At 35.6% G+C, this 23,761-nt stretch overlaps 1 protein-coding gene across 5 annotated transcripts in view; it reads left to right on the top strand.

The window, feature by feature from the left end:
* The window catches only part of IDE (insulin degrading enzyme), a 59,243-nt gene that overhangs the window by 8,803 nt on the left and 26,679 nt on the right, over positions 1-23,761 (top strand). For all 5 annotated transcript variants that reach the window (XM_027909084.1, XM_027909069.1, XM_027909077.1 and 2 more), the window contains exons 2-13: positions 1,299-1,483; positions 2,868-3,075; positions 3,812-3,981; positions 5,344-5,466; positions 6,880-6,992; positions 7,411-7,573; positions 8,182-8,274; positions 8,814-8,905; positions 10,540-10,620; positions 12,321-12,424; positions 21,837-21,939; positions 22,814-22,936. In XM_027909084.1, coding sequence (XP_027764885.1) covers positions 1,324-1,483; positions 2,868-3,075; positions 3,812-3,981; positions 5,344-5,466; positions 6,880-6,992; positions 7,411-7,573; positions 8,182-8,274; positions 8,814-8,905; positions 10,540-10,620; positions 12,321-12,424; positions 21,837-21,939; positions 22,814-22,936 — 1,533 coding nt within the window. In that variant the 5' untranslated portion in view covers positions 1,299-1,323. The remainder of the gene's footprint in view (positions 1-1,298; positions 1,484-2,867; positions 3,076-3,811; positions 3,982-5,343; positions 5,467-6,879; positions 6,993-7,410; positions 7,574-8,181; positions 8,275-8,813; positions 8,906-10,539; positions 10,621-12,320; positions 12,425-21,836; positions 21,940-22,813; positions 22,937-23,761) is intronic.

The following is a 23,761-nucleotide window of genomic DNA, read 5'->3' as shown; positions in this document are numbered from 1 at the left end:
AGTGAGTACCTTGAAACAATCCGTATGTTGCGAACTTTGCAGTCCTTCACATTGTACATCCCATGTGGTCCTAGAGCTTGTACACGGTCTTAAAACTTGGAGGAGGTTCCAGTTCCTTGAATCATACAGCCTGAAAATAGAAAAGTAAAACTCCTTGCTTTCTATGGGATACGAACAAAGTTTCTCATGCCTGTATTATGGTGGGGAGTTGAACTTGGAGCTGGTTTTTCAAGTGAAATAAATTCAGTGACAACTAATGAACCCATGTAGTAAATCACTCAGCAATATGGCAGGCAGTGTTTCACCACAGGAAAAGATTAAGTTTTGTTGGTACTATATAGCAGACCCTGTTCTAAAACCTTTCCTGTAAAATAGTTTGAATTCAGTGGCTGTTACATGTAGGAATCCACCATGTGATGATCTCAGAGCATGGCTTTCTGATTTCCCACATCTGGGATTTGTGCTCTTTTTGTGTGTGTTTGTGGTTTGTTTGGATGTTTTTATTTTGGTTTTGTGTTGCTGTTTGTTATTTATGTGTTGTTTTTGAATTTATTTTTAACACACAGTCAAGGGGTTATACTCTGCCTCCACAAATATTCAAGTCTAAATGTCTCTTCACTTGGCATTTAAAAAAATGTATAACCACATTCTATGATTCCAGAATCACACTTAGTTTCTTAGCATTTCAAAATTGTGCCATTAAAGAAGCGTCTGTAGCATCTGTTAAACTAATAGTTCAAGTTGAAATGTGTGAGACAGTCTATTCCTGTTTATCATGACAGTTCTGCAGTCTGTTTGTATTTTTGTGGCAACGTTGCAAACGTTATTACCATTTCTTGCTTGAGCGTACAAATACAGTAAAATTTTGTTTATCTAACAATCACAGTTACAACATTCATAACATAACCACCAATTCAGACACATGAAATACTTTCCTGAAGTTTTGAAAGTATACTTGAGATAGCAGTGTGTGCTTCATTTAATTTAATTTTATCATAATCAAATAAGGGAATTACATGTTTTAAGTTTGAGGTTGTTAAAATTATCATTAGTATGATACTTGAAGCATTCAGTTATGTGATTTATGTTTTTATCCATGTTTCTTGGTCTTCAGGGTTTTTTTTTGTTTTAACAGCAATATTTTTCAGGATCTGAAGTATACCTTTAGGCAAATTAGGTGAGGTTTTTGCAGAATAGAACTTGCTGTCAGTATTGCCCAGTATTGTCTAACATAATATTAAAATATTAGCAAGGCTTAAGTAAAAATAATAAGTGAAATTTCTTCTGTTTTCCTCAAGGTTTCAGAAGGAGACAAACAACAAAATGAACAATCCAGCTATTAAGAGAATAACAAATGAAATTATCAAATCACCTGAGGATAAACGAGAATATCGTGGACTGGAACTGGCAAATGGCATTAAAGCTCTTCTCATTAGCGACCCCACCACAGATAAGTCTTCAGCAGCGCTTGATGTGCACATAGGTATTTAATTCATGCTGTGTTCGTTATGTCATTAATAAAAATGCATAAGGTTTTGGTATCTTGATTGCAAATAAACTGACAGGAGTGGTATGCAGTTGGCAGCTTAGCCTTTTATTTAATTTAGAGTTTGTTTAATTCTTTGACACATCAGGTTGAAAATTATTAGAGCTAACTAAATGCTCTTACTGTACTCTGTGTTTACTCAAGTGTAGCTCAGCCAGTAGAAAGACTGCTTTTAACCATTAAGTTTCGTGTTATGAAAGATCTTTTGTAAGCAGGAAAGGGGTGGGTGCGAGTGCAATTATTTCAGACAGCTCCATCTGTCATGTCAGACTTTTTTTTTATTATGTTAAGTTGTTGATGTGTAGAGGTGAGAAAATGATGTAGAGCTGGAGAAGTTGGAGAGGCCTTCCCTAACTCAACTCCAACGATGCTTAAGTGTGCAAACAGAAATACTGGAAATAGATTGGAAGGCAGTTACTTTGACTCTTTAGAATAAAGGAAGACTTTTCTTATATCTGAGGTATTTCTCAAGCTTGTGTAGCTTTTCACTTGCTTGGAAAGTATGATGCACCCACACATAACTACAAACTCTTACAAGTTTGTAGTTGGGAGCTCTTGCTGCTGTTGTTAAGGCAGAAGAAACAGAGTAGCTTAGAAAACTTCTGACCTTTTTTATTATGGAGATGGCTGTCCCAAATCATTATCTAGTTCAGAGGATCTTGAATGTGTTTTAGGTATATGGCAGTAATAGCCATCTGCAGCATTCAGTTCCTTCATGTGTAAGGGAGGAGATGTATCTGTTGCCTTCATCTCTAGTCTCCTGTTGCACATCACTGCACACTCCAAAGCAGGACTGCCAGACTTCAGCTTCCGTGGTTTTGCCTTCCGTTCTTCCAAATCATTATTGTCTTTTAATCAGGTTTCCTTCACACCTACTAGCTGGTCATCCATAAGTGCTTGTGTTCAGGCAAATTACAGGTTATCGCTTGTCCTGTGAACCACAGGATAAATACCTCCTTAATTATGGTTGGCAGTTGCTGCCTTTTAACACAGTACAGTCAAGGTATAGAATTCAGAACAGTGTGATCTGCCAGGTCTTTACAGATTATGAGTCATGGACTTCAATTGAAAAATTTCTGTATAAGGAAGTGCAAGCTGATTTGAAGAGGCAGTTTGATACACTATTTGGGTATTACTAATTCTAATTTTTTAATTTTTTTAAAGATTTAGTTGACTACAGTTGCATGAGTGTCTGCTTGCAGCTACAGAATTGATGCATAATTCCATGAAGCAAAGTACTGTAATATAGAACATCTTAAAAGGCTTAATGCTTTAGTATTAATTTTTTGTGAATGGTTACGTGAAGTTTTTCCTTCTGCAGGATCCTTGTCTGATCCCCCCAACATTGCTGGGCTTAGTCATTTTTGTGAGCATATGTTGTTCCTGGGAACCAAGAAATACCCAAAAGAGAACGAGTATAGCCAATTTCTAAGCGAGCATGCCGGGAGCTCCAATGCTTTCACGAGTGGGGAACATACCAATTATTACTTTGACGTGTCACACGAACATCTAGAAGGTGCACTAGACAGGTAAACACGTTTTTTAACATTTACATTTTTGTTCTATAGGTTCTACTTGAAGTAGCGTAAAAGTTTATTTAAAAAAAGGACTGAGAGCACTATCTTTTGTTAAAACTGATAACCAGATATTTCTCAGTTTAAAAGTCTCGGTAAGATTTTTTTTTAATAGGAAAGTTCTTCACTGAGGAAGAATTTTTGAAATTTAAATATCGTGTTTACACTGAGTATTTTTGGAAATGTGGGTCACAGAATATGATCATGAATTTACGCATTGATAGCAAACGCAGGGTGGAGTCTAGAAATATATTAGGATGCTTTTAGTAAAGGGAATGTGTTGAAATTGCTCTGTTTTGGGGATGGGACAGAAATGGAAAAGTGTGTAGTCAGTGAGGTAAAGAATGAGTTTTCCCTTTGGCTTCTCCCTGGATGTCTGACAAGACTTACTTGATTTGTGAGATTAAGAGCCTCCTGCAGCTAAACCTCAAAACAGTAGAAATTTTCAGTGAGAACTGTGATGCAGGTCCTTACTCTTTTAGTACCTTATATCATGAATATGTTGTCTGCCTTTATACATAATTGAGAAATTGAGAAATAAAGATACTGAATCAGTGTCAAAACTGTTATAGAGTTTATAAGTTCTGCATTAAAAAAGAATATATTCATTTCCAAAAGGTACCAAGCTTGTTACTTTTCTGTTACCATTTATGTACAGTACTCTTGATTGAATTAAAGGTTTTCTCTTTAGGTTTGCCCAGTTTTTCTTGTGCCCTCTGTTTGATGAAAGCTGCAAAGACAGGGAAGTGAACGCTGTTGATTCTGAGCACGAGAAGAATCTTATGAATGATGCCTGGAGGTTGTTTCAACTGGAGAAGGCTACTGGAAACCCCAATCATCCCTTCAGTAAATTTGGAACAGGTTTGTCAGAGTATAATTGTCTTTCACTGGAGTTCTGTGTAACATACATAGTATTATTGTTTATATAAAATTGCTAAAGACAGGCTGAAACAATTCCCTTTTTTTCCTCTTCGTACATATTTATTATGGTGCTTTATCACATTTTCCACATCATAGACCAAACAGAGCTAGACAAAAGCATAGGAAACAGAGAGATCCAAGACTTGGAGTGTAGCGAAGAAGCAACCTTTATGATTCTGATAATTACAGCAGTGAATGATGTTTTCCAATTACTGGATTTGTCATAATTTGGTACTTTGGTCTTTGTACGTAACAAAGTGAATAAATTACGTTTCAGTTGTTGTTAGCCACATGCCCTTTTTGTTAACTAGTATTGAATTTAGACTAGGTGACAGTGACAAGGTCAAATAAGAAAGATCAGCAAAGTAAAGTGAAAATTACTGAATAGGAGTATAGAAACAACATCTTAACCATAGAGCACAGCAGTAGGAGATGGATAGATAAAATGATCTTGCACATAACCCAATCTTATGGCTGTATTATTTTGTTCAGGCTTAATTATTCACAGAATGCTTAGTAACAATTTAAAATGAACACCTCAAATCCTCCATGTAAAAAGCATTGAAGTGAGATACCACAGTTATGGTCAAACCCACAAATGTTTGATGCTTTGGTAGAAGTTTAAATGTTGGGTGTTTTTTTGTTTTGTTTTGTTTTTTTTCCAAGAAGTTATTTTTGACATGAATTTGTTTTCGAAACTGTCAAAGTAATAGGGCTGCAGTGTTTAATCATGGAACATCAATGTGTTTCGTGGCTGGGTCAGTTTGTATTGTGAATAGTTGACACAAATACTGGGGACAGTTAGGATGACAGGGAGAGCAGATAATGGACTTTAAGGGACGAGTTTCTTTCTCTGTCTCCAGAAAGACAGGAATATTTTTGCACCTGCTGATGGAGGGCATAGTTATGGGTCTGGTAGCCACCTGCTATGGGAACACATATTGCTGTGTTGACCAGGAAAGGAAAGCTGCCTGTAGAAGTGAAGCTAATAACTGCATTCTGCAAATGGATAAATGTAAAAAAAAAAGTTTCAGGAAATACTAATTAGTAGGCAAGTGCTTGATCTATATATGTTGATCTCTGCTACTGAAGATATTCAATAGTTTTCCCCATTTTAAGAAGGTTATCTAGCTGACACAAGTGAAATGTTTTCATGGGGAGATCCAGTTTACTTATTAGACATAGAAATTATGTTTAAAATTGATATCCATCCCAAGGAAAGCAGATGAATTAATTAAGATATTTATTTTCTATCTGTAAGTTCCTAGATGTCAAATATTGTTAACTATTTTTATGCTACAGGGAACAAACTCACTCTGGAAACTAGACCAACCAAAGAAGGAATAGATGTAAGGCAAGAGCTATTGAAGTTCCATTCTACTTATTACTCATCAAATTTAATGGCTATTTGTGTCTTAGGAAGAGGTGAGTTTTGTTCTGTTAGTTGAGTAAGTCTTAACATGTATATCTGAAGAAAATGAAGGTTCCAACTGATTAAAACATTCCACACAAGATGATATTTTACATATATTTGTTAAAAGCTTAATAACAGTGTGTTGAAAACGGTTTGATTTTTTGAAATATGCTGACAGACTGGTACTTATGTGGTGTTTTACAGTAATGCTAGGATGATGGGTATGAGTGGAATAAAATTAATTTTTTTTCTAATCAAAAGCAAAATTCACTGAGTGAATGAAATGGAAGCTTTCAGTAAGAATCACCCTGGCAACTGGAAATCTATACTAAAGAAAACCATCACTGTAGTTGTAAAGCTTAAATGAATGTGTATTTTGGTGATGTGAATAAAAGATAGTGGTTTGCAATAGAATTATGTGCAGTTCACAAAATTTTCATATACAGTGAACCATCTTTGTTTGCATTGTTTTGTTGGTTTTTTGCCCTGGACAGTTTTCTTAGTGTAGGAGCACATGTATGTTGGGTAGGAAAGATTCTACTTCCTCAATCTAATTGGGATTGTTTTGATAACCAGGTGACTGCTTTTGAAATCTGTCAAGGATTAAGGTTGAGACATCCTTTGAGATCCATTGCTTTGAGACATCCAAGAAATGCAGGTTTTTTTTCTTCCAACGCCTACCCTTGAAAGGCGTGCGCTAAAAAATTGACAGATGAGTCTTTTTTATCTTATTCACACTTTGAGAAGTGCTCCAAAATGCATTTCTTGAGGCACATAGCAATTTGGAAGGCAGCATTTCAACAGAAATGGTATAGGTCAGTTTAGGTGAATTAATGCACAACATCACATTCTTTCTGCAGAAGGTCTGCTGCTCATTTTTGCAGAGTACTACAGTCACAGACTGAAACTAGAGTGGATGTAAAGGCAGAAGTGCTTAAACAGGTCACAGATGTGTGTGTGTTATGGATGCTTAAGGACAGATGATCTGACTCTCAGCGTACCTAAAGTACTACTAGACGTGAGCTGAGGCTTAAGAAAATTCAAGTTTTGGCAAAGATGTTTTCAGTCTAGAAAATTTGCAGCTGTAATTCCATGTCCCTTAAGCTTTTTGTGGAATGTTTGTTTTTGTAAATGTTCAGTAGCTGGTGTATCTTTCCTTTGGTTCCAGCTCAGATTTATAGGTAAAAATTTATTTTTGGTTGCAGGATTTATTTTAATAATGATTGAGGCTTTCCTTTAATAAGCATGGTGCTTCTAGCATGTTCAGAATTTAAGTATGAATATAGATTTCCTTTCTGAAATTAACTATCATAACACTATTAAAACTACTTTTCTGTGTCTCTCCCCAAAAATATTCAAACCCCAAGTTTGCCAGAGTCTTCACATAAGGCCTGTTTTTTTTTTCTAATGTTTCTTTATTCTAGAATCTCTGGATGAGCTGACTTGCTTAGTGGTAAAATTATTTTCAGAAGTAGAGAATAAAAATGTCCCTATACCAGAGTTTCCTGAACATCCTTTCCAAGAAGAGCATCTCCGGGTATGTATAGAAATACATCTTCCATAGGAGTGTATACCTTAAATGATATTTTTTAATATTTCAGTAAACATTATGCACTTCGCTACTCTTTTATCAGTGTCCCTGTCAAGTTCCATGTTTGTTTATTGATTTTCCACCCACTTTTCCATGCTGAGTGTAGTTCTGAATAGTGTATAGCAAAGGTTGTACATTTGGTTGCAGCTGTCAGCAACTGAGGGATAATTAGCTTTCTTTTTGTTGGCCTTATGAATGGCTACACGTTGCCCTAAGTTTTAGATATCTTTACTCTTGGGATTTCGGAGGTATGTTTGTAATACGTGTATGTGTGTGAAGGGAACTCACTAGTGCTCTGGAGAGGAATAAAATTAATGAATTTCCCTTTGTTTATGGGTCTCCTTGTTTTGTTTTCCCCCCTCAGCAACTTTACAAGGTGGTACCCATTAAGGATATTAGAAATCTTTATGTCACATTTCCTATACCAGACCTTCAGAAGTACTATAAATCGAACCCTGGCCATTACCTTGGTCATCTGATTGGGCATGAAGGCCCAGGGAGTCTTCTATCAGAGCTTAAAGCCAAAGGTAAGTGCTTTGAAGTTAAACAATAAAAAAAAATTTGATCACACATTTCTTAAAAGTTTAGCTGAGTTTCACTTAAAATTGACCTTTGCATGTTAAAGCATTCAATTGCTTGAGTAATTTGAATTGTAAGTGATTTGGTGCTTTATTTTTATTTCTGTGGCAGGTAAAAATAAATAGTTAACAAAGCACTCAGACTACTGAAGCGATGATTTCTTGCAGTCCCCTTTATCTTCCCTATATTTGACATAATGATTGTGTCTCTATTCTGTCACTGACTTGGAGGCTACTTTGTCAGGTCCCTTAATGTCTGGAAGAGTGCAAAGTATCTTTTGCTATTTTTCTTTATATCACTCTGTTCCAAGCAGAAATAAATTACCTACTAATCAAATGACCTTGAGTTTGTCATATCACACTGAGTACAAAATCAGATAGTTCTGAGTTGTGTTTATATTTAACTTGCACTGTTGCTGTAAGCATTAAGGAAGAGAAGGAGAACATGTAAATTAATCAAAATATGTTTAAAAAAAGTTAGATTGCTGAAGCATACAAAATTCGCATAAATTGTTACACGTTTGCTTGTGTAATAAAGTTTCTTTCTGATGTCACAGGATGGGTAAATACTCTTGTTGGAGGCCAGAAGGAAGGTGCTAGAGGTTTCATGTTTTTCATCATTAATGTGGACTTGACAGAGGAAGGACTTCGTAAGTGAAGGACTTTGCTTTCATTCCATGTTATTCCTGATCTTATGGGTTTGTTTTTGTATCTAAAGAGACTAATTGTGATTATAGCTTGAAAGCCAATTTATTTTAACTGGTTACTCTTCTTAGTTTGGATCCTCCCACTATGCTAACACAGGCCACCTAAGAAATCAACTTATTTGAGATTATATCAAGTTAATTAGATAGTTCAAATAAATTTCTGTAAAAGAAAAACTGTTAATACCTTTGTGTGCTACTTATTCATACTATTCAGACCCAAGTTAAATTATATTATAAATCTGTATCTTCATGTGAAGACATGTTAAATGCAGTTCTTGGAAATAGCTGGAGACACAAACACTTATGTTAAATTCATGTCTGAGAAAGGCAGGTTTAACTTTGCTTGTGGGATTGCAGATTTCCTTAAATATCTTGATGTGCCCTTAAATTTCTTGATATATCAGAATGTAATGAAAAGTAAAGTCATAGAAACCTTATTTGTATTCATCAGAATTTCTTCTTTGTGATTTTTTTCTTTTCAGTGCATGTTGAAGATATTATTTTGCACATGTTTCAATATATTCAAAAACTACGTACAGAAGGACCTCAAGAATGGGTTTTCCAGGAGTGCAAGGTAAGTAACTGGGACTTGAAATGTGTAGAGGTTGTATTTTTACAATTTTTTTTATTTATTGTAAGTAGAAACAGAGTCTTTGACTGTGTAACTGGCCTTTAATAATCACATAGTAATTAGGTTAATAATTTTGAAGGTGCAACATGACACAAATGACAAGTACATTCAGAATTTGTGGTCTTAACGTAGCTATGAAATGCTCTTACAGGGCTGTGGGTCCTGATAGCATAGTGGAGGTGAAGGAAGCAGGATCTTGCTTTTTCCCCAAGGATTTTGCATAACCTTCCTTAGTCTTCACTGAAGGAGAACCAGGGGAAACATTTTCTATGAGGGTTAACGCTGAATTGGGAATGGAAATGGCTGATATTCTACCCCTCTCTTCTTTCATATGTCGTATAGATGAGATTGTAAAGGCAATAGGACATTTAATCTGCTGTTTGTTCCCTTGTGTTTTTGAAAAGTGAACTAAAGGCTTTTCATGGAGTACTTTGGCTGTACACTTCAGTCTTTGTTGAACTGTTCATGCTTCTTACAAGTCTGAATGGTTCTGTGGGCACAAATGTGAGGTATCCTGTTAGGATTAGATAGCACTGTACTTCTCAGTGGCAGTGTGAAGTAAACTCAGTTTTATATATATATATATTTATATTTATATAAATAGTCTCATTGGTTCACTACATGTGCTTGAGTGAAAGTTTCTTGTTCCGTCTTAGCTTTTTTTTTAATGAAAACTGTTGAGTCTCTTCTAAGAGCAGAAATTCTGCAGCTGGGTTAGCCTTTTTTCTTACACTTTGACACTGTACACCTATAAAAATAGTCTCAAGTCTCTTTATACTCTGCTAAAAGTCCCAACTGGATTTGTTTCACTTTACAGAGTAAGCAAATAGAAGATTTGAGAGAGGTAGTTCCATCCTTCTATCTCATCCCTGTGTCTTTCCCTTGCTCCTCTTGTATCAGCCCCAGCACTCCTGAGACTGTGGGGTGAGTCAGAGAGCTGGCAAACTAGTATGAAAAGAATCTTTAGAGTTTATTTTCAGCTGAATTGTTGAATTAATCAGACTCTCTGCATGGTTTCTTGGAAGGATGGACTGTCCTTTTCACTGACTTTATAGTCTTAGATCTCTTTAATTCACCCTTACCATTGTATCCTAAGACTGATGTGTTCTATTTCTGTGGCTGAGACAGCATAAAGAAACACTCTTTCTGTCTCTAAACTTACCTATTGGCTGGCTGAACAAAAGGAAGAAAAAAGGAAGAGGGAAAGGCTTCAGTTCGTTAACATAAGACAAACACTGCGCTGCAACACTATGCATTGGTTGTATCAGAGTTGATGTGTTTTCAAGTTATCAGGAAATTTAAATATATGAGATATGGGATAGATCTCTTACTATGAACAGGACTTAAAAGACTTGTATAACATTTCACATTGTGATACTATCCCAAATTGTTTATGAGTTTTATGCAACTTGAGTGTAACTGAAGACTTGTGTTAGGTACCTGTGTAACTGCTATAACATGAATACAAGAAAAGTGCTTCGTTTTCATTCATTATAAAGAGGAACTAAGTAGCAAATAGTTATTCTTAAAATAGGCTTTAATTTCTGCTCTTCAGTCATTCATACATTGTTTTCTAGGATCTAAATGCTGTGGCATTCAGATTTAAAGATAAAGAGCGACCACGAGGTTATACATCAAAGCTTGGAGGAATGTTGCATGTAAGTGGAGGGGGGTCATTTTTGGTTGGTTGTTGGTTTTTTTAGTAATTATTTAGTGGTGTGTTTGACTATAATCTTAATAAATACAGGCATCTGCAAAGGTCCTCTGCACTTCTTGTGCTTAGGAAGCTATATCATGCTGCATACATCTTAGTTTTGGCAGTCAGTAGGTCGTTCTGTTTGCTCTACTGTTTTATACTTTATATTTAGTAGAACTCATTATACAGTAACTGGAGTTGCTATTTGATCTGTTTCAGTGTTTCTTAAGACTTAAGTAACTTGTTTTTTTGTGTCTACCTGTAGCTAAATGTTCTCTAGGGAAATAGTAGAGAAATAGTGTTTTATCATAAACATGAGCACTCTGTTCCATCGTTAACAGTGTTGAAATACTGCAGTAAGCAGAGATATTTGTATTAAGATTGCAAATTACAAATGTTTGCCTTGACTTTACTGATGTGATTATGTGTTGGTATTGAAAAAAATATCATGTAGCTTTTACTTGGTCTTTATACTTCTTGCAAAATTCAGTTCCCTCATTTTGTACTAATGCAACATTTAGGTGGGTTTGTTGGGTTCTTTTTGTCTAGTGGAATTATGTAACTTTTATATATTGCAGCCATTGTTCATTGCATAGCTAATGCAATTTATTCAGTCTGCATTTATTTAGAGAAACTTTTAATTTCTCTGCAGGAATTCCTGTTAATGGTCCTGGACCTTTAATTTGTAAAGTCTAAAATAGCGATCTTTAGTTTTAGAATTTTCTTTGTTTACTAAAAAGCATTAGACTAAACTGAAATAATTTAAATGGGTGTTTAAAGAGTTCCTGTTTGGGCTGCTGTCTTTTGCTTTTGTTCAGTCAAATGCCTGTAATCTGTGTAACAGATTCAGAAGTTCAGAAAGTAATTTTGTAATAATTCTGGTCAAAAAAATTACATCTGCCTGGCAGACTGCAAGTACTCGGTGTCATCTGGTAATTTTCCCTCCCAGGTGTTTATCAAGAAAGTTTTCCTGTCAACCACACTAATCATTTTCAGACAAATTTAAACTTTTTTTCTTAAGTTGTCATGTATCTGAAGAGATTTTCAGCTTGATCCTAAATAAAAAATGTCACAATTGAAAGTGTTTAAATCTGTATTATGTTTTTACATAGTGAAATATACTTCTCTTTAAATTACTGTAAATAAGAATTGTATTATTTCAGAATCCTAAAAGAACTTAGTGGTGTGGGGAGTTTTTTTATGGTGTTCTATTTCTTTTTTTGTTTGTTTTTGCTTACTTATGGGGTTTTTTTCCCCAAAATCACTCCAGTAGAGCACTTGGTATTCTTTTATCTTTACAAATATCCTGCAGGGGTCAGCATTTACCACGTTATTTTTTACTTTACTCAAAATACTATCTGAAGGTGGGTGACTGGTTGTATTGAGACATAAAATATTTCAAGAGAAAAGAATGGTAAATATGCAGTATATAAAATTGCCTAATACATGACAAATGTGATTGCATAGATGGAATGTTACTCCCTCTTGTTTAATTTTAAGAGAAAGGTTTTAAAACATAAACACACTTCTAATTTGAAATTACAGAGGTAATACAGATTTTGTGACCAAAAGTATATGCTTTTGTTTTCTTTACTGAACTGTAGTTTTTCCATGCTTAGTTTTGTTTAATTCATCTACATGTTTCTGGCCTTTGTTTTTTAGTATTATCCAATAGAAGAAGTGTTGGCTGCTGAATATTTGCTTGAAGAATTCAGGCCTGATTTAATAGAGATGGTACTGGATAAACTGAGACCAGAAAATGTTCGGTAAGTTAAACACAAATGTTATAAAAAAGCAGATGAACTAATGGGAAACACAAATTCTTAGGTATCTCTTTAAAAGCTGTGAAGTAAATGTGACTGAAAAAGAGCTGGTTGTTCTGTTGATGTCTTTGGTCCCCTTTGAAAATTATAAGTGTGTGCAACTCTTCCTGTTCAGACAGAAACGTCATTTCAGGCCTTTCTATGCAGAGTGGTTCCCTTGGACTGAAACAGTTTTTAAGAAGATTCTTACTCAGAGTAGCTCAACTCTTCTGAGGAAAAGCCTGGGAAAATTATCCTGCCTCACTAGATTATTGGGACATTTTGTATAGAATGCTTTAATTAATGATTTGGAGCTAGGTCTGGAAACATGGGCTGGGTAAGTATCTAACAAAGGAGGGAAGAGCCTGGGACAAGAGAGCTGGCAGAGGACATCGTGGGATATTCTATTGGTAGCTGTGGGGAACTGGTATCTCACTCAAGGATGGATAGAGAGGTTGACTAGTGGAATTGCTGGGCATGGTTAAGTGTAGATTGGACAAATAAATGAGAGGGGCATAGACAGTGAGACTAATTGACAGAGTGGAGGTAAGAGAAGTCTAGAGGAAAAGTTGTCAGGCTTAGCAAGGATATACAGCTGGCTGTCCTGAATCATGGAATGTGGGCAAACAGAAGAGGAAAAGAGAAGAGGTCTGAGACAAGGAACCTGAGGTAGGACAGCAGCAGAACTGGTGGAGACCAAGTGTTCTCGACAGAGGGCAGAGAAGCTAAAATTTACCAAGTCTTCCTACTGTATAACCTTGTGAATCTCTTGATTCACTTGACTTCCTATCTATGAAAAAAATATCGCTTGGGATATTTTAAAACATTAAATTAGTTCCTGTAACACTGAGTGCTATGGAAGTGACATTGTAATTCTGTTTATTTGGAGAAAGAGGTGAATATTACAAAGAGAAGTCAGATCATGCATTGGGCAAAACACATAAAATACTGAATAACTGTTTCTTAGTTGTTTTGTGCACTGAACAGGGCAGAGGTTCTGTAGAACGATATGTCAAGTTGTGTGTGTGTATATATTTGTAAAAATGTATAATGTGGTGCAGTCTCCATTTTTGCAAGGTTCCATAGGCAACAGTTACACTAGCACTTTGAAGCCTGAAATTTCTTTTTTTTTTTTTTTAAACCCTTTTTTCAGTTCCTTTAATACAACTTTTGTTTATGTTGTAATAAATTGGAATATTAAGTTAGTGGTGTAGAGATACTATGAAACTGTATGAAAAGAGTAACAAGCTTTTGCTTGTGTATTCTATCAGTCTTACTGTATCTGAGCACCTGTTTATCAGTGTTTTGGAAAAAATAACGATAGAGAGGGTGCTGTTTCTGAATATGTTCCACGCTGAAATTTTCAGTGTTAGATGTAGAAGGACAACGAGACATGCATTTGTGTATTTCCAGGGTTTATGTATTTCAGCTTTCTGAAATTACTGTGAATTATTTAAAAGTTTGGGCACAAATCTTCACTATGTTTCTTTGTACGACCAAGTCTGTCTTGTATATTCATTTAGTCTAAGATCCATGAAAATTTGTTGTCAAAAGATGGTATATTTCAAATAATTTTGGATAAAGTAGGATAAACTCAGATTATGAACGGTATTTGCAAATGTCATGGGGTTCTGGTGTTCTATGGGGTATGCAAGTAATGATAGAATAAATGGAGTTGCCTATATCAGCAACAGTAGTTGCCATGGTAATTAATGCCCTTTAAAGAAGGGCCTATATCTTTGTGTGTGGGTGTGGATCTGTGTGTAATGTGTGTGGGATACTTCAGCTGAAGCTTGACTATTTTGAGAGATCATACTTTGAACAAACAATACTTTAATGAAAATTTCCACGTTCTCTTTCCTATTGTATTTAGTACTTCTATTTTGAATATATTTTCGTGTTAATCTACCACTCAAGTCCTTGAAAATTTGATACTTTTAACATAAAGACTGTTTTTAGTAATTAAAAGAGAGAATGTGTAATTACTTGCTCTCTGAAGAAAGCTTCATCAAATTCCACCTGAATGTGAACCTTTTTCTTTACTGGTTTTAGAATTGCTTACAAGAAAGAAGTAAACCTGAGTTAGTACTGATTCAGTAAAGAAGCTACAGGTGCTTAATTAGATCTGATGTTTATTAGATCTTCACATAGCTTTAAAATGTGACTCCTAACACTGCAAGAAAACAGTCAGTATTATCTTGCTCACAATGTAAATTGGGTCTTTGTACTAGTCAGACAATTCCAAAGCACCTTCTTACTTAAACATTTAAAAATTGCTGGAGGAAATAATGTATGTAAATACATTCATAGACTCTTTAGGCTTGTCAGGTGCTGCTGGACACTGCAGACTGCTCATGAATGTTCTGTGTTACTCCTGTTGCCGGCTATGCCCATCTTTGGACACTCCTTCCAGCTGACAGTACTTAAGCATAAAATAGCCATAAATAAAGTTAGTAGTGTGGGAAAGGAAAGTGTAGAGAATACTGGTAGAGGGAGAAAATTCAAGTCTGTAGCATGATGCTATAAGCACAAGAATAATGGTGATGGTTTTCAGAAGAATGTGGTGTGCTTTTTTCAAATATGTAGTGAACATCCATTTCATGATGTTCTTTAATTTTAGGTAACATAAGCCCATATCTGCACTTGCAGTTGCAATTTTGCATTCATCTTTGTCCACAATTAAAATAAAGGGGGGGGGGGCAAGAGAAAGAAAAGCAAGATGAGCAAGAATCTTATTAGAAAGAGAGGAAAAAGTAATTCTAAAAAGTTACGGAATTTAGCTGTAACATGTTTGGAATATTAGTAACCAAAGAAAATAGTTTACTATGGTATGTGTCTTTCTTGTAGTAGTTTTGTAGTATTGCATCAGTCTTTTCCCATTTGAATGAGTGACTTTCTGGAGAGGGGAACTTTTTCCACACCTGGTAATTGTGGATTAATTTTAAATAAAAGCTGAATTTTTTTTCCTAAAATGGAACAAATACCAACTGAAGGTGATCATCTTTAGCATACTAAGCAACTGGGTAGCATTGATCCTTCAGTTGATGAAGATGGCTTCAAATTCAGCCTGTGTTGAATGGTGTCTGTGTGACTTTTCAAGTAGCAAAGTGCAGGACATTTGGACTGGAGAGGCACAGTGGTGGAGGTGTCTTGTAAACGAAAGTGGACAGGAATAGGTGTGCTTTTCTGTACAGGAAGGTCTCAAAAGTTTTCATAATGGCAGAGTGATAATGGCGTGGTGACAAGAAAGCTGGCCATCAGAGGGGGTCATTAGTAACTTCTGTGGGTCTCTGTGTAATCTTGGGCTTTAAATGTCATATGTGTCACCCTGCTTTCTTCTGGCTTGTGCTTTTTAGATTCAGAAAAAAATACGTTGCATTTCATCTTTCTTCACTTTACCTGCCTTAAGCAATAAGTGCCACTTAACAGATGAAGAAATGTGTAACTTTAAGCGTTTGGATAAAATAAAAAAAAAAGGCTAAATATTGGGAGAAAAAAGGACTTTCAGAACTGGAATATATCTGGGTTTATGGCCTCTTCAGTTAATTGTTAGATAATTACATATTCTCTTTGTTGCAGAGATTTTAGTAGGGCTTAAAGATAGTAAGTACCAGTGGGTTAGTTCTTTGAAGCTTAAGTGGCCACAGCTATGATGACAGCTGTCCTGTTAAGGCTCAAGTATAAATATATAAAAACTAGAGAGTAACCAAAGACTGATTAAATGCAGTTCTAACAGCCAGATTCAGCTGTTGTTCTAACATGGATCAGATGAGGCCTGCAGGAGGTCTGTAATGATGGAGCAGCAGGCAGGCTTTGAGTTAGAGTGGTATATGGTCAAAGTAATGATAATGTATTGCTTTTTATTTGTAGACTAAAGTCTTGCTGGTGTTTGCAATAGCTGCAACAACTGTACATTCACACCTTAGTTCTCTTCATGTTCAGACTATTTGTTCATCTCCAAAAATGTAACTTATAAAAAGAAACACAAAACATCAAACCAAATTTAAGATTCCTGAGTGTCACGTTGCTTTATCCTGCTGCTGTAAATGATACATTTTTCAGAGTAGACTCAAAAGTTACAGCTGTGCTTCCATTTCGCTTCCGTGGTAATATAGGAAGCTGATTTTTTCTCAGATTTAAAAGTATAAGTCAGTTTTAGTGGGAATTAAATTTTTTATTTGGGCCATCAGGTATTTTGAGATCTGAGCTAATCAGACTTTCCTATTTTTGTTTGACTAAAAAAATGAACTTATAGTTCCATATTCCTTTTAGACACATTTTAAGGGCTTATTTTATGAAAAAAAAAAAAATGGACTGCAATTTTTTTTTACCTTTCAAAGTATAGTATAATGTAACAAGGGATATAATTTTATAATATCTTCTATTTTAAATTGCTGACAAGGTAAATTATTGTGGGAGAGAGAAACTTAAGTGTTACTAAAAGTGATGTCATGGTACATTACAAAGACTCAAGAAAGCCACTGTGGATTTGTAGTTTTAGAGGGCTCTCCTGAAAGAATGAGTTGAGATTACAGATGTTAATAAAAGGGTCTCCTTCTGTTGTACTTTTTTTGTTATTGCATTTGTATCTTTATGCATGCAGTGAATTACCAATCTAGTAGCCTGTTTCCTTCTTTTATCATTTCTTGAGCAAATTTTATATACTAATAAAAAAAACTCTGTGAACATGCGCTTTAAATATCTGTGTTTTGGTTATCCACCATTTACTGATAGGATGCACATGTTTACCTTTCTATTTTCCCTTTTTATGAAAGAGTTAGTATGTCCCACATCCTAAATTTGCCTGTTTTTTGAGGTTATTTTCCTGTTTTGTATTGAGGGTTTTTTTACATCATAACCCTATTGGAATTCACCTACACTAAGGACTTTTCTTGGCATAGCTGTGTTGTAGTAACTGCATTCAGAGTTCGAAACTACTGATCAATGTCTCTTTAAAAAGTATAGATTTTCCACTGTTATTTTCTTAAAAAACTTTGTGCTTAAAAGGCATGAAAACTCCATACAGATGGAACTAAGTGTCCATATGTGTTTCTATTCAACTGAACTATAGCAGGAAGTTTTCGTATTCTCCTCCCACTCTGCACTCTACTTGTTGCATTTAGTGCCTTAATTTCCCTTAGAGAGAAACATTTTAAAATGTATCATTTTTACTTCTTCAAACTGTATTGGGTTTTGCCAGCCATCTGTGAAGATAAGGGAATAGACTTGGCATGTGTCACAGTCTTAGCTGAAAAATGTAATTTTCCTATCATTTCCAATACGTTTTTCTCCTCATCATCTGCAGAATAAATGCTCTTATTAAAATTTAAGAAGATAGTGACTCACCAGATTAAACAGCTAAAGAACATTTTCCCTTGGATAGTAAGTGGGCTTTTTTCCTCTCGTGATATCAGAAGTACAGCACTAGTACTATCTTAGAGGGAAGAAAAATAAAATGAGTGCCAAAAATGTTGATGCAGAAATTTCTAACTGCTGAAATTTCCTAGACACTGAGCAAACTGTTATCACAAGGTGGTTGGGGATGCTCACCCCTGATGACAAACATGCTAGATATACAGAACGTATGTGTTTATTTTGAATTGCATTGTATGTGAGTTACGATTTTGAAAATCACAATTTGCTCACTTATTTCCCCCCACAAATCATGGTGTTTGTAGCGACTTAGTTTTACTGAACCCTGACAAATAACTTGTGCTTCTGCAGAGTGATTGCAGTGCTGCACCCCAGCAGCATCTCTCTGCATGCAGATTCCACTCTTACTCTGGTTTCTGATGAGATTTGTATGCAAGTGGCTTCGAATAGCCTGTATTGCCTTGCATCGGTTTTACTGATGGTTTTGAGGGAACTTATGAACAAATGGAGGATTTTACTGTTTACCTCAGTCACATTATGTTACGCATATGAATAAGATACATTTTTTTCCATTGTTTGACAATAATTTGGAAGACACAGTTTAAATTGAGTCCTAAAAAAGGCCAGTGATCCTTTATAAATATAGATTTTCTTCTTTTGCAACAAATTTGCTCTGACATGTTTGTTACTAATATCACAGATACTGTGCTTTCTAACTATTACTTTTTCACCCTTAGAACCTTGAGTTTTGTTATGTAAATCTGGAATATAATAGTTGATAATCTTTCCTGGAAGTACCTTCATTTCAAAACACACATTCTCTTCCCAAGTAGCACTCTCCTGTGGATCTGTCATTTTTAGCTTCATTTTAGATTTTAGAAGAGTGAAAAACAAGATGGTATCTAGTAAATATGTGTCATATTATAGAAATTGTGTTTGATTTTGAAAATTGACCGTAACTACAACAGTTTACATGTACAGGAATGTAAATACAGAAGTAAATTGCATTTATAGTTTGAGTTGTGTTCCATGTTCATGAATGGCTCAAGCCTAATTGCATTTTAAGCAGGTCCTATTGAAGATTGCCTGATAGCCTGTCTTGCTTTTCCCGTGAATTTCAACACTGTCTTAAAAACACAGGGATGTTCATAGTGCTATACAGCACAACACAGAATTGAAAAGCAAAAATAACATTACATAATTGGTATCTGTAAAGATGCATTACAATACATTTAAGTAGCTGCATGGCATTTTATTTCTACCTGCTACCTGCTGTACTTCTTTTCTTCTGTTCTTTTCATGTCCTGATCTCCGTTCCTGTTGGTGCTTGTATCTGGGTTTAAGCTGTAATTCTTGGACAGGTGAAATCCCTTTTGATTTGTTTATGTTGTTTTGGGTATGTTTCTGAGAGCTCAAAATGTCAGTAATCATTCCAGTAGTGATTTGGGATACAGGGAGAGCAGGAGGATCCCTTGAAGCAAAACTGCATGAAGAATTACAATGCTGATTTCCAAAGTTTCATTTTCTATAGTTGAGCAGACAGAATTATTTTTAGCTCTTTAATTTTAGTGTGTTCCTACAGCCAATGTTTGGATGCTTGAATTGTCACTACTGCTTGAACATCAGTATGTTGGAGAAGGGTAGAAGGAGGAAATGTTGAATAACAGGCATCTGTATATTATAGCTTAAGACATCTTTGACTTGCTTCTCAGACCATGTGATTATTGGAAATTTACCAGGATAATCTTTTCACTTAAGACTTTTTTTTTTTAAATTATTATTTTTATCCTTTATTTACTGCATGAAAAGACCTGGTAGGTTGCTCTGAAATTCTGAAAGACTTTGTTTTTCATGGTCTCTTACAAACTTTGTACCAGTGTTGTGGTTTAACCCCAGCCAGCAACTAAGCACCACACAGCCCCTTGCTCAGCCCCCCACCAGTGGGATCAAGGAGAGAATCAGAAGGGTAAAAGCTGGAAAACTTGTAGGTTGAAATTAAGACAGTTTAATAGGGAAAGCAAAGGCTGCACACACAAGCAAAGCAAAACAAGGAATTAGTGCACTGCTTCCCATGGGCAGGCAGGTGCTCAGCCATATCCAGGAGAGCAGGGCCCTGTCACGCACAGCAGTTACTCAGGAGCACAAACACCACCACTGCAGATGTCTCCCCCTTTCTCTTTCTCCCCCTCACTTTATACACTGAGCATGATCCCATGTGGTCTGGAATATCCCTTTGGTCAGCTGGGGTCACCTGTCCCAGCCATGTCTCCTCCCAGCGTGCCATGCACCCCCAGCCTCCTTACCAGGAGCACAGAAAGGCCTTGGCTCTGTGTAAGCCCTGCTCAAGCAACAACAACAGCATCTGTATATTATTAACCCCGTGTTCAGCACAAATCCGAAACAGCCCCATACCAGGCACTGTAAAGAAAATTAACTCTACCCCAGGCAAAACCAGCACAGCATGATAGAACTCTTACTTACCAGCTGTTCAAGTTAAAATGCAAACCAGAAAATTTCTATGGTTCGCGTTAATAAAAACAACAATCTCTCTAGCAGATTCCACCTTGTTGACCAAGCTAGTGTCTGCTTTTTTGCAAGAACAAATATTCCCTAGGATTAAAGTGCTCAGTTCTTTGCTGAATATTTAATAGTGCTTCTTGTGTATAAAAAATGAAATAGATACATCATGCAAACAGATATGAAACCATTTTTTATGAAGGCACAGTAAAAATGATAACCATGTCTATTGCCTTTTAGCAATGAGAGGTGAAATAAAATGCAGCTACTAAAAATAAGTATTCTCATTCTGGTTTGGATATTGCATAACTTCTGCAGAGGAGCAAGGGTTGTTTTGTGTGTTTATGCTAATCATGTGGTTCCTTAAGGAAAAGCTGGGGAGTAGAAATTTCTCCCTTTCTCACTCCAGAGGAAATCTGCATCCCTGAAACATTCTTCAGTGTATATGACTTAAAATATTGTCTTGAAATTAGACCATCTGTGGGGCAAGTCCTACTTCAGCTTTGGAATCTGTTGTTAGAGAACATGTCTTTACAGTTCCATGTGACTGATATGTACTTAAATGCGTCTAATGCTGGCTGTTTACCTCACTGCTCTCCTGCTACTCAAGCTGCAATGCAGGGATTAAATCGTTAATAATTTGAAAATCTTCATAGAAGGGTTTTCTAAAACTAAATACATTAGAATTCTGTTTTCTTCAACCTTCTTGGATCATTTAGTTATGTGTAACCATTAGATGAACTGGGAGGGATAAGAACAAGGGCATTTACAGTATTAGTCTACGTGTTTAAACTTTTCAGTGTATTGCAAAATTCATCCCAAGTGTATTGAAAAGTGAAAATACTATAATTTGAGGCACATCCACATATGCCTGCTTTGATTTGCCCCCCCCAGCCCCCCCCCTTTACTGTGCATGTTAGAAATAAACAACAGAATGTTCCTGGTCTGAAGATGCTGTGATTAAAAAAGAACACTTAAATTGCACATATTTTGATGTTGTAATGTGCATTTTAGTCATCTGCACAAGACAAAGTCTGTTACTGTGCTATTCAGCATCTAAGATTGTTAAATATATGTAGGAGGTAATTGTTCTACCTTTTTTAGCCATTTCAAAATTCTTAGAAATATCTGTTTACTCTTGAAGTTAGCCACTTATTTCCATTGAATAATCTTTTGTGTTGCAGATTGTTCAAAAGAATTAAAGGAGGTTTCTTGATTCCTATCATGTAGACTACTGAAAAAATACTGATTAATTTGTAATTTCCTTTTTTCTGTATTTCTTTACTTCAGGGAGTATCTGGATGATGCTGTTAGTCATGTAGTTCTGTATACATATACTTGCTATCCAGGGTACCCTGTAATTGTCCAGGGACTGTTTGCAGATATAAATGCATTCTGGGGATGGAGCAGAAACAGTACTTGGGCTAATTTCTCACACTTTTCTCAGACACGTTCATGACAAAGTGCTTTGTCTCTTTGTTTTCAGAGTTGCAATAGTTTCCAAGTCTTTTGAAGGAAAAACTGATCGAACAGAAGACTGGTATGGAACACAGTACAAGCAGGAAGCAATTTCTGATGAAGTTATTAAGGCATGTTAAAACTTTTAATATATTCTAATACCTGCAAATGAAAGTCAGTGGCAAATTCTTTGTCTAATTTTCCATTTCGTTCAGGGGAGAAGTTAAATCTGCTGCTCTACATAGCATGAAAATCATACAATAAGTCTGTTTAATGTTATGACATATTAAAATGTTTTTGCTGTAAATGATCTGTAATATACTGTGGCTATTCAAAAATGTAAGCATTAACTTCTTAAAATGTAATAGTGTCTATTATATGTTAATGAACTAATCTGTACTTAAGAATCTTTACAACTGTTATATGTAATTATTTTTGAAGTTCACTATTGCAACATAGAAAACATATATATTGGCAGTTAAATGAGGTTCTAAAAATGAAAACTCGAGTAAAGGAAGTGGGAAAAACCTTATTGAAACTTGTTATTGTTCTAATCTTTTAAGAAGAGATGGCTGCAAAGTATATACCTCCAAGCTGAATTGAACCTTCCAGGTGTGCTCTGAACAGACATTGCATAGGAATGCCTCCTTTTGCTAGACCACACCTATGTCCTTGATTAGAATTCCTGTTGAAGTATTAGTTTAATATCGTCATTTACAGTTCATAGTAGCAGAAAATGAGACATAAAACCACCTTTCACTGTACCGTAAACTTTTTAGAATTACATTTTATCACCATCCTCCTCCTCAGAGCATTTCATCCTGCTGGTAGTCTACTTAGACTTGTTTTCCCAGCTATTTCTCTCTTTCCCTGTTATCTTAATAGTATTTATACAGAAGGTGGTGGAACACATTTTTAAATCTTTTGTTTCAGCATGAAATAAATATATACCCATTAGTTAAGCAGAAATTCTGCTTAGCCTCACTGTTTCTCCTATTTGTCTAGAAATGGCAGAATGCTGACTTGAATGGGAAATTCAAGCTTCCAATGAAGAATGAGTTCATTCCTACAAACTTTGAGATTTTGCCATTGGAAAAAGATGCAACACAGTACCCAGCCCTTGTCAAGGTAAACTGTCTGTATTTGTCCCATTTGCTGCATAACCTCCTGGGAAGTTAATTCCTCTGTATTTTTAAAATGCAAGTCATGTCATATTCCAAAATGCAACAAACAAAAAAGTACAGAACTTCAAGATACTGCTGGAAAGACAGTAGTGGATTATGACAACTTGGGTTCCTACTTATGAATCTGCAAACAGCTTGAACTCTTTCTGTCCTTCTGAAATTGTGTTAGCTCTGATAGACATAGTAATGAGGCTGTTTATTCAGCAGAAGAGTGACTGCCGCTCTTATATTTTTTTGAGCAGTGTTGAGTAAGGCAAGGGTGTAGACAAGGCTATTCTATTGTAACTGGGTGTGGAAAAAGCGTGTGATGGCATGGAAAAAGGGAGAGAGGTGTAAACACGTAAATGGACATCACTCTCCAGTTTCATGGAGTTTCGATGATGCTTCTCCAGAAGCATCACTTCATAATCTCAGAATATTTAGAAAATCTCAGTTTTTTCTGAGTATGTAAAACATAGAAAAAATTACTTCTTACTATTGTAAAGCGTGGTTGTCTTTGCTAATGCTCATCCCTGTTCTGGGCTTATCTAGAGGATAAATAGGAAAAGTCTTCAGCAATTACATGCTGTATTTCATCTTGAATACTCAATTCAGGAATCCTTCTTTCACACAAGATGAATAGAAGTCTACTCTAGTGCAAAGATACCCTTCAGGAAAACATATTTGTTCTGCACAGGACATTTTAAGTATATACTTGAAGCAATATTATTAATGGAGAAAGACTTTGAGCATATGTTTATGTTCATCTTGAATAGAAACCCTAAACTTT

The sequence above is a fragment of the Empidonax traillii genome, unplaced genomic scaffold (assembly GCF_003031625.1).
Source record: "Empidonax traillii isolate 1590-97213 ecotype Southwest subspecies unplaced genomic scaffold, ASM303162v1 scaffold27:size3997909, whole genome shotgun sequence".
Lineage (NCBI taxonomy): Eukaryota > Metazoa > Chordata > Aves > Passeriformes > Tyrannidae > Empidonax > Empidonax traillii.
The sequence above is the reverse complement of the archived record's forward strand: the minus strand, read 5'-3'. Positions and strand labels throughout refer to the sequence as shown.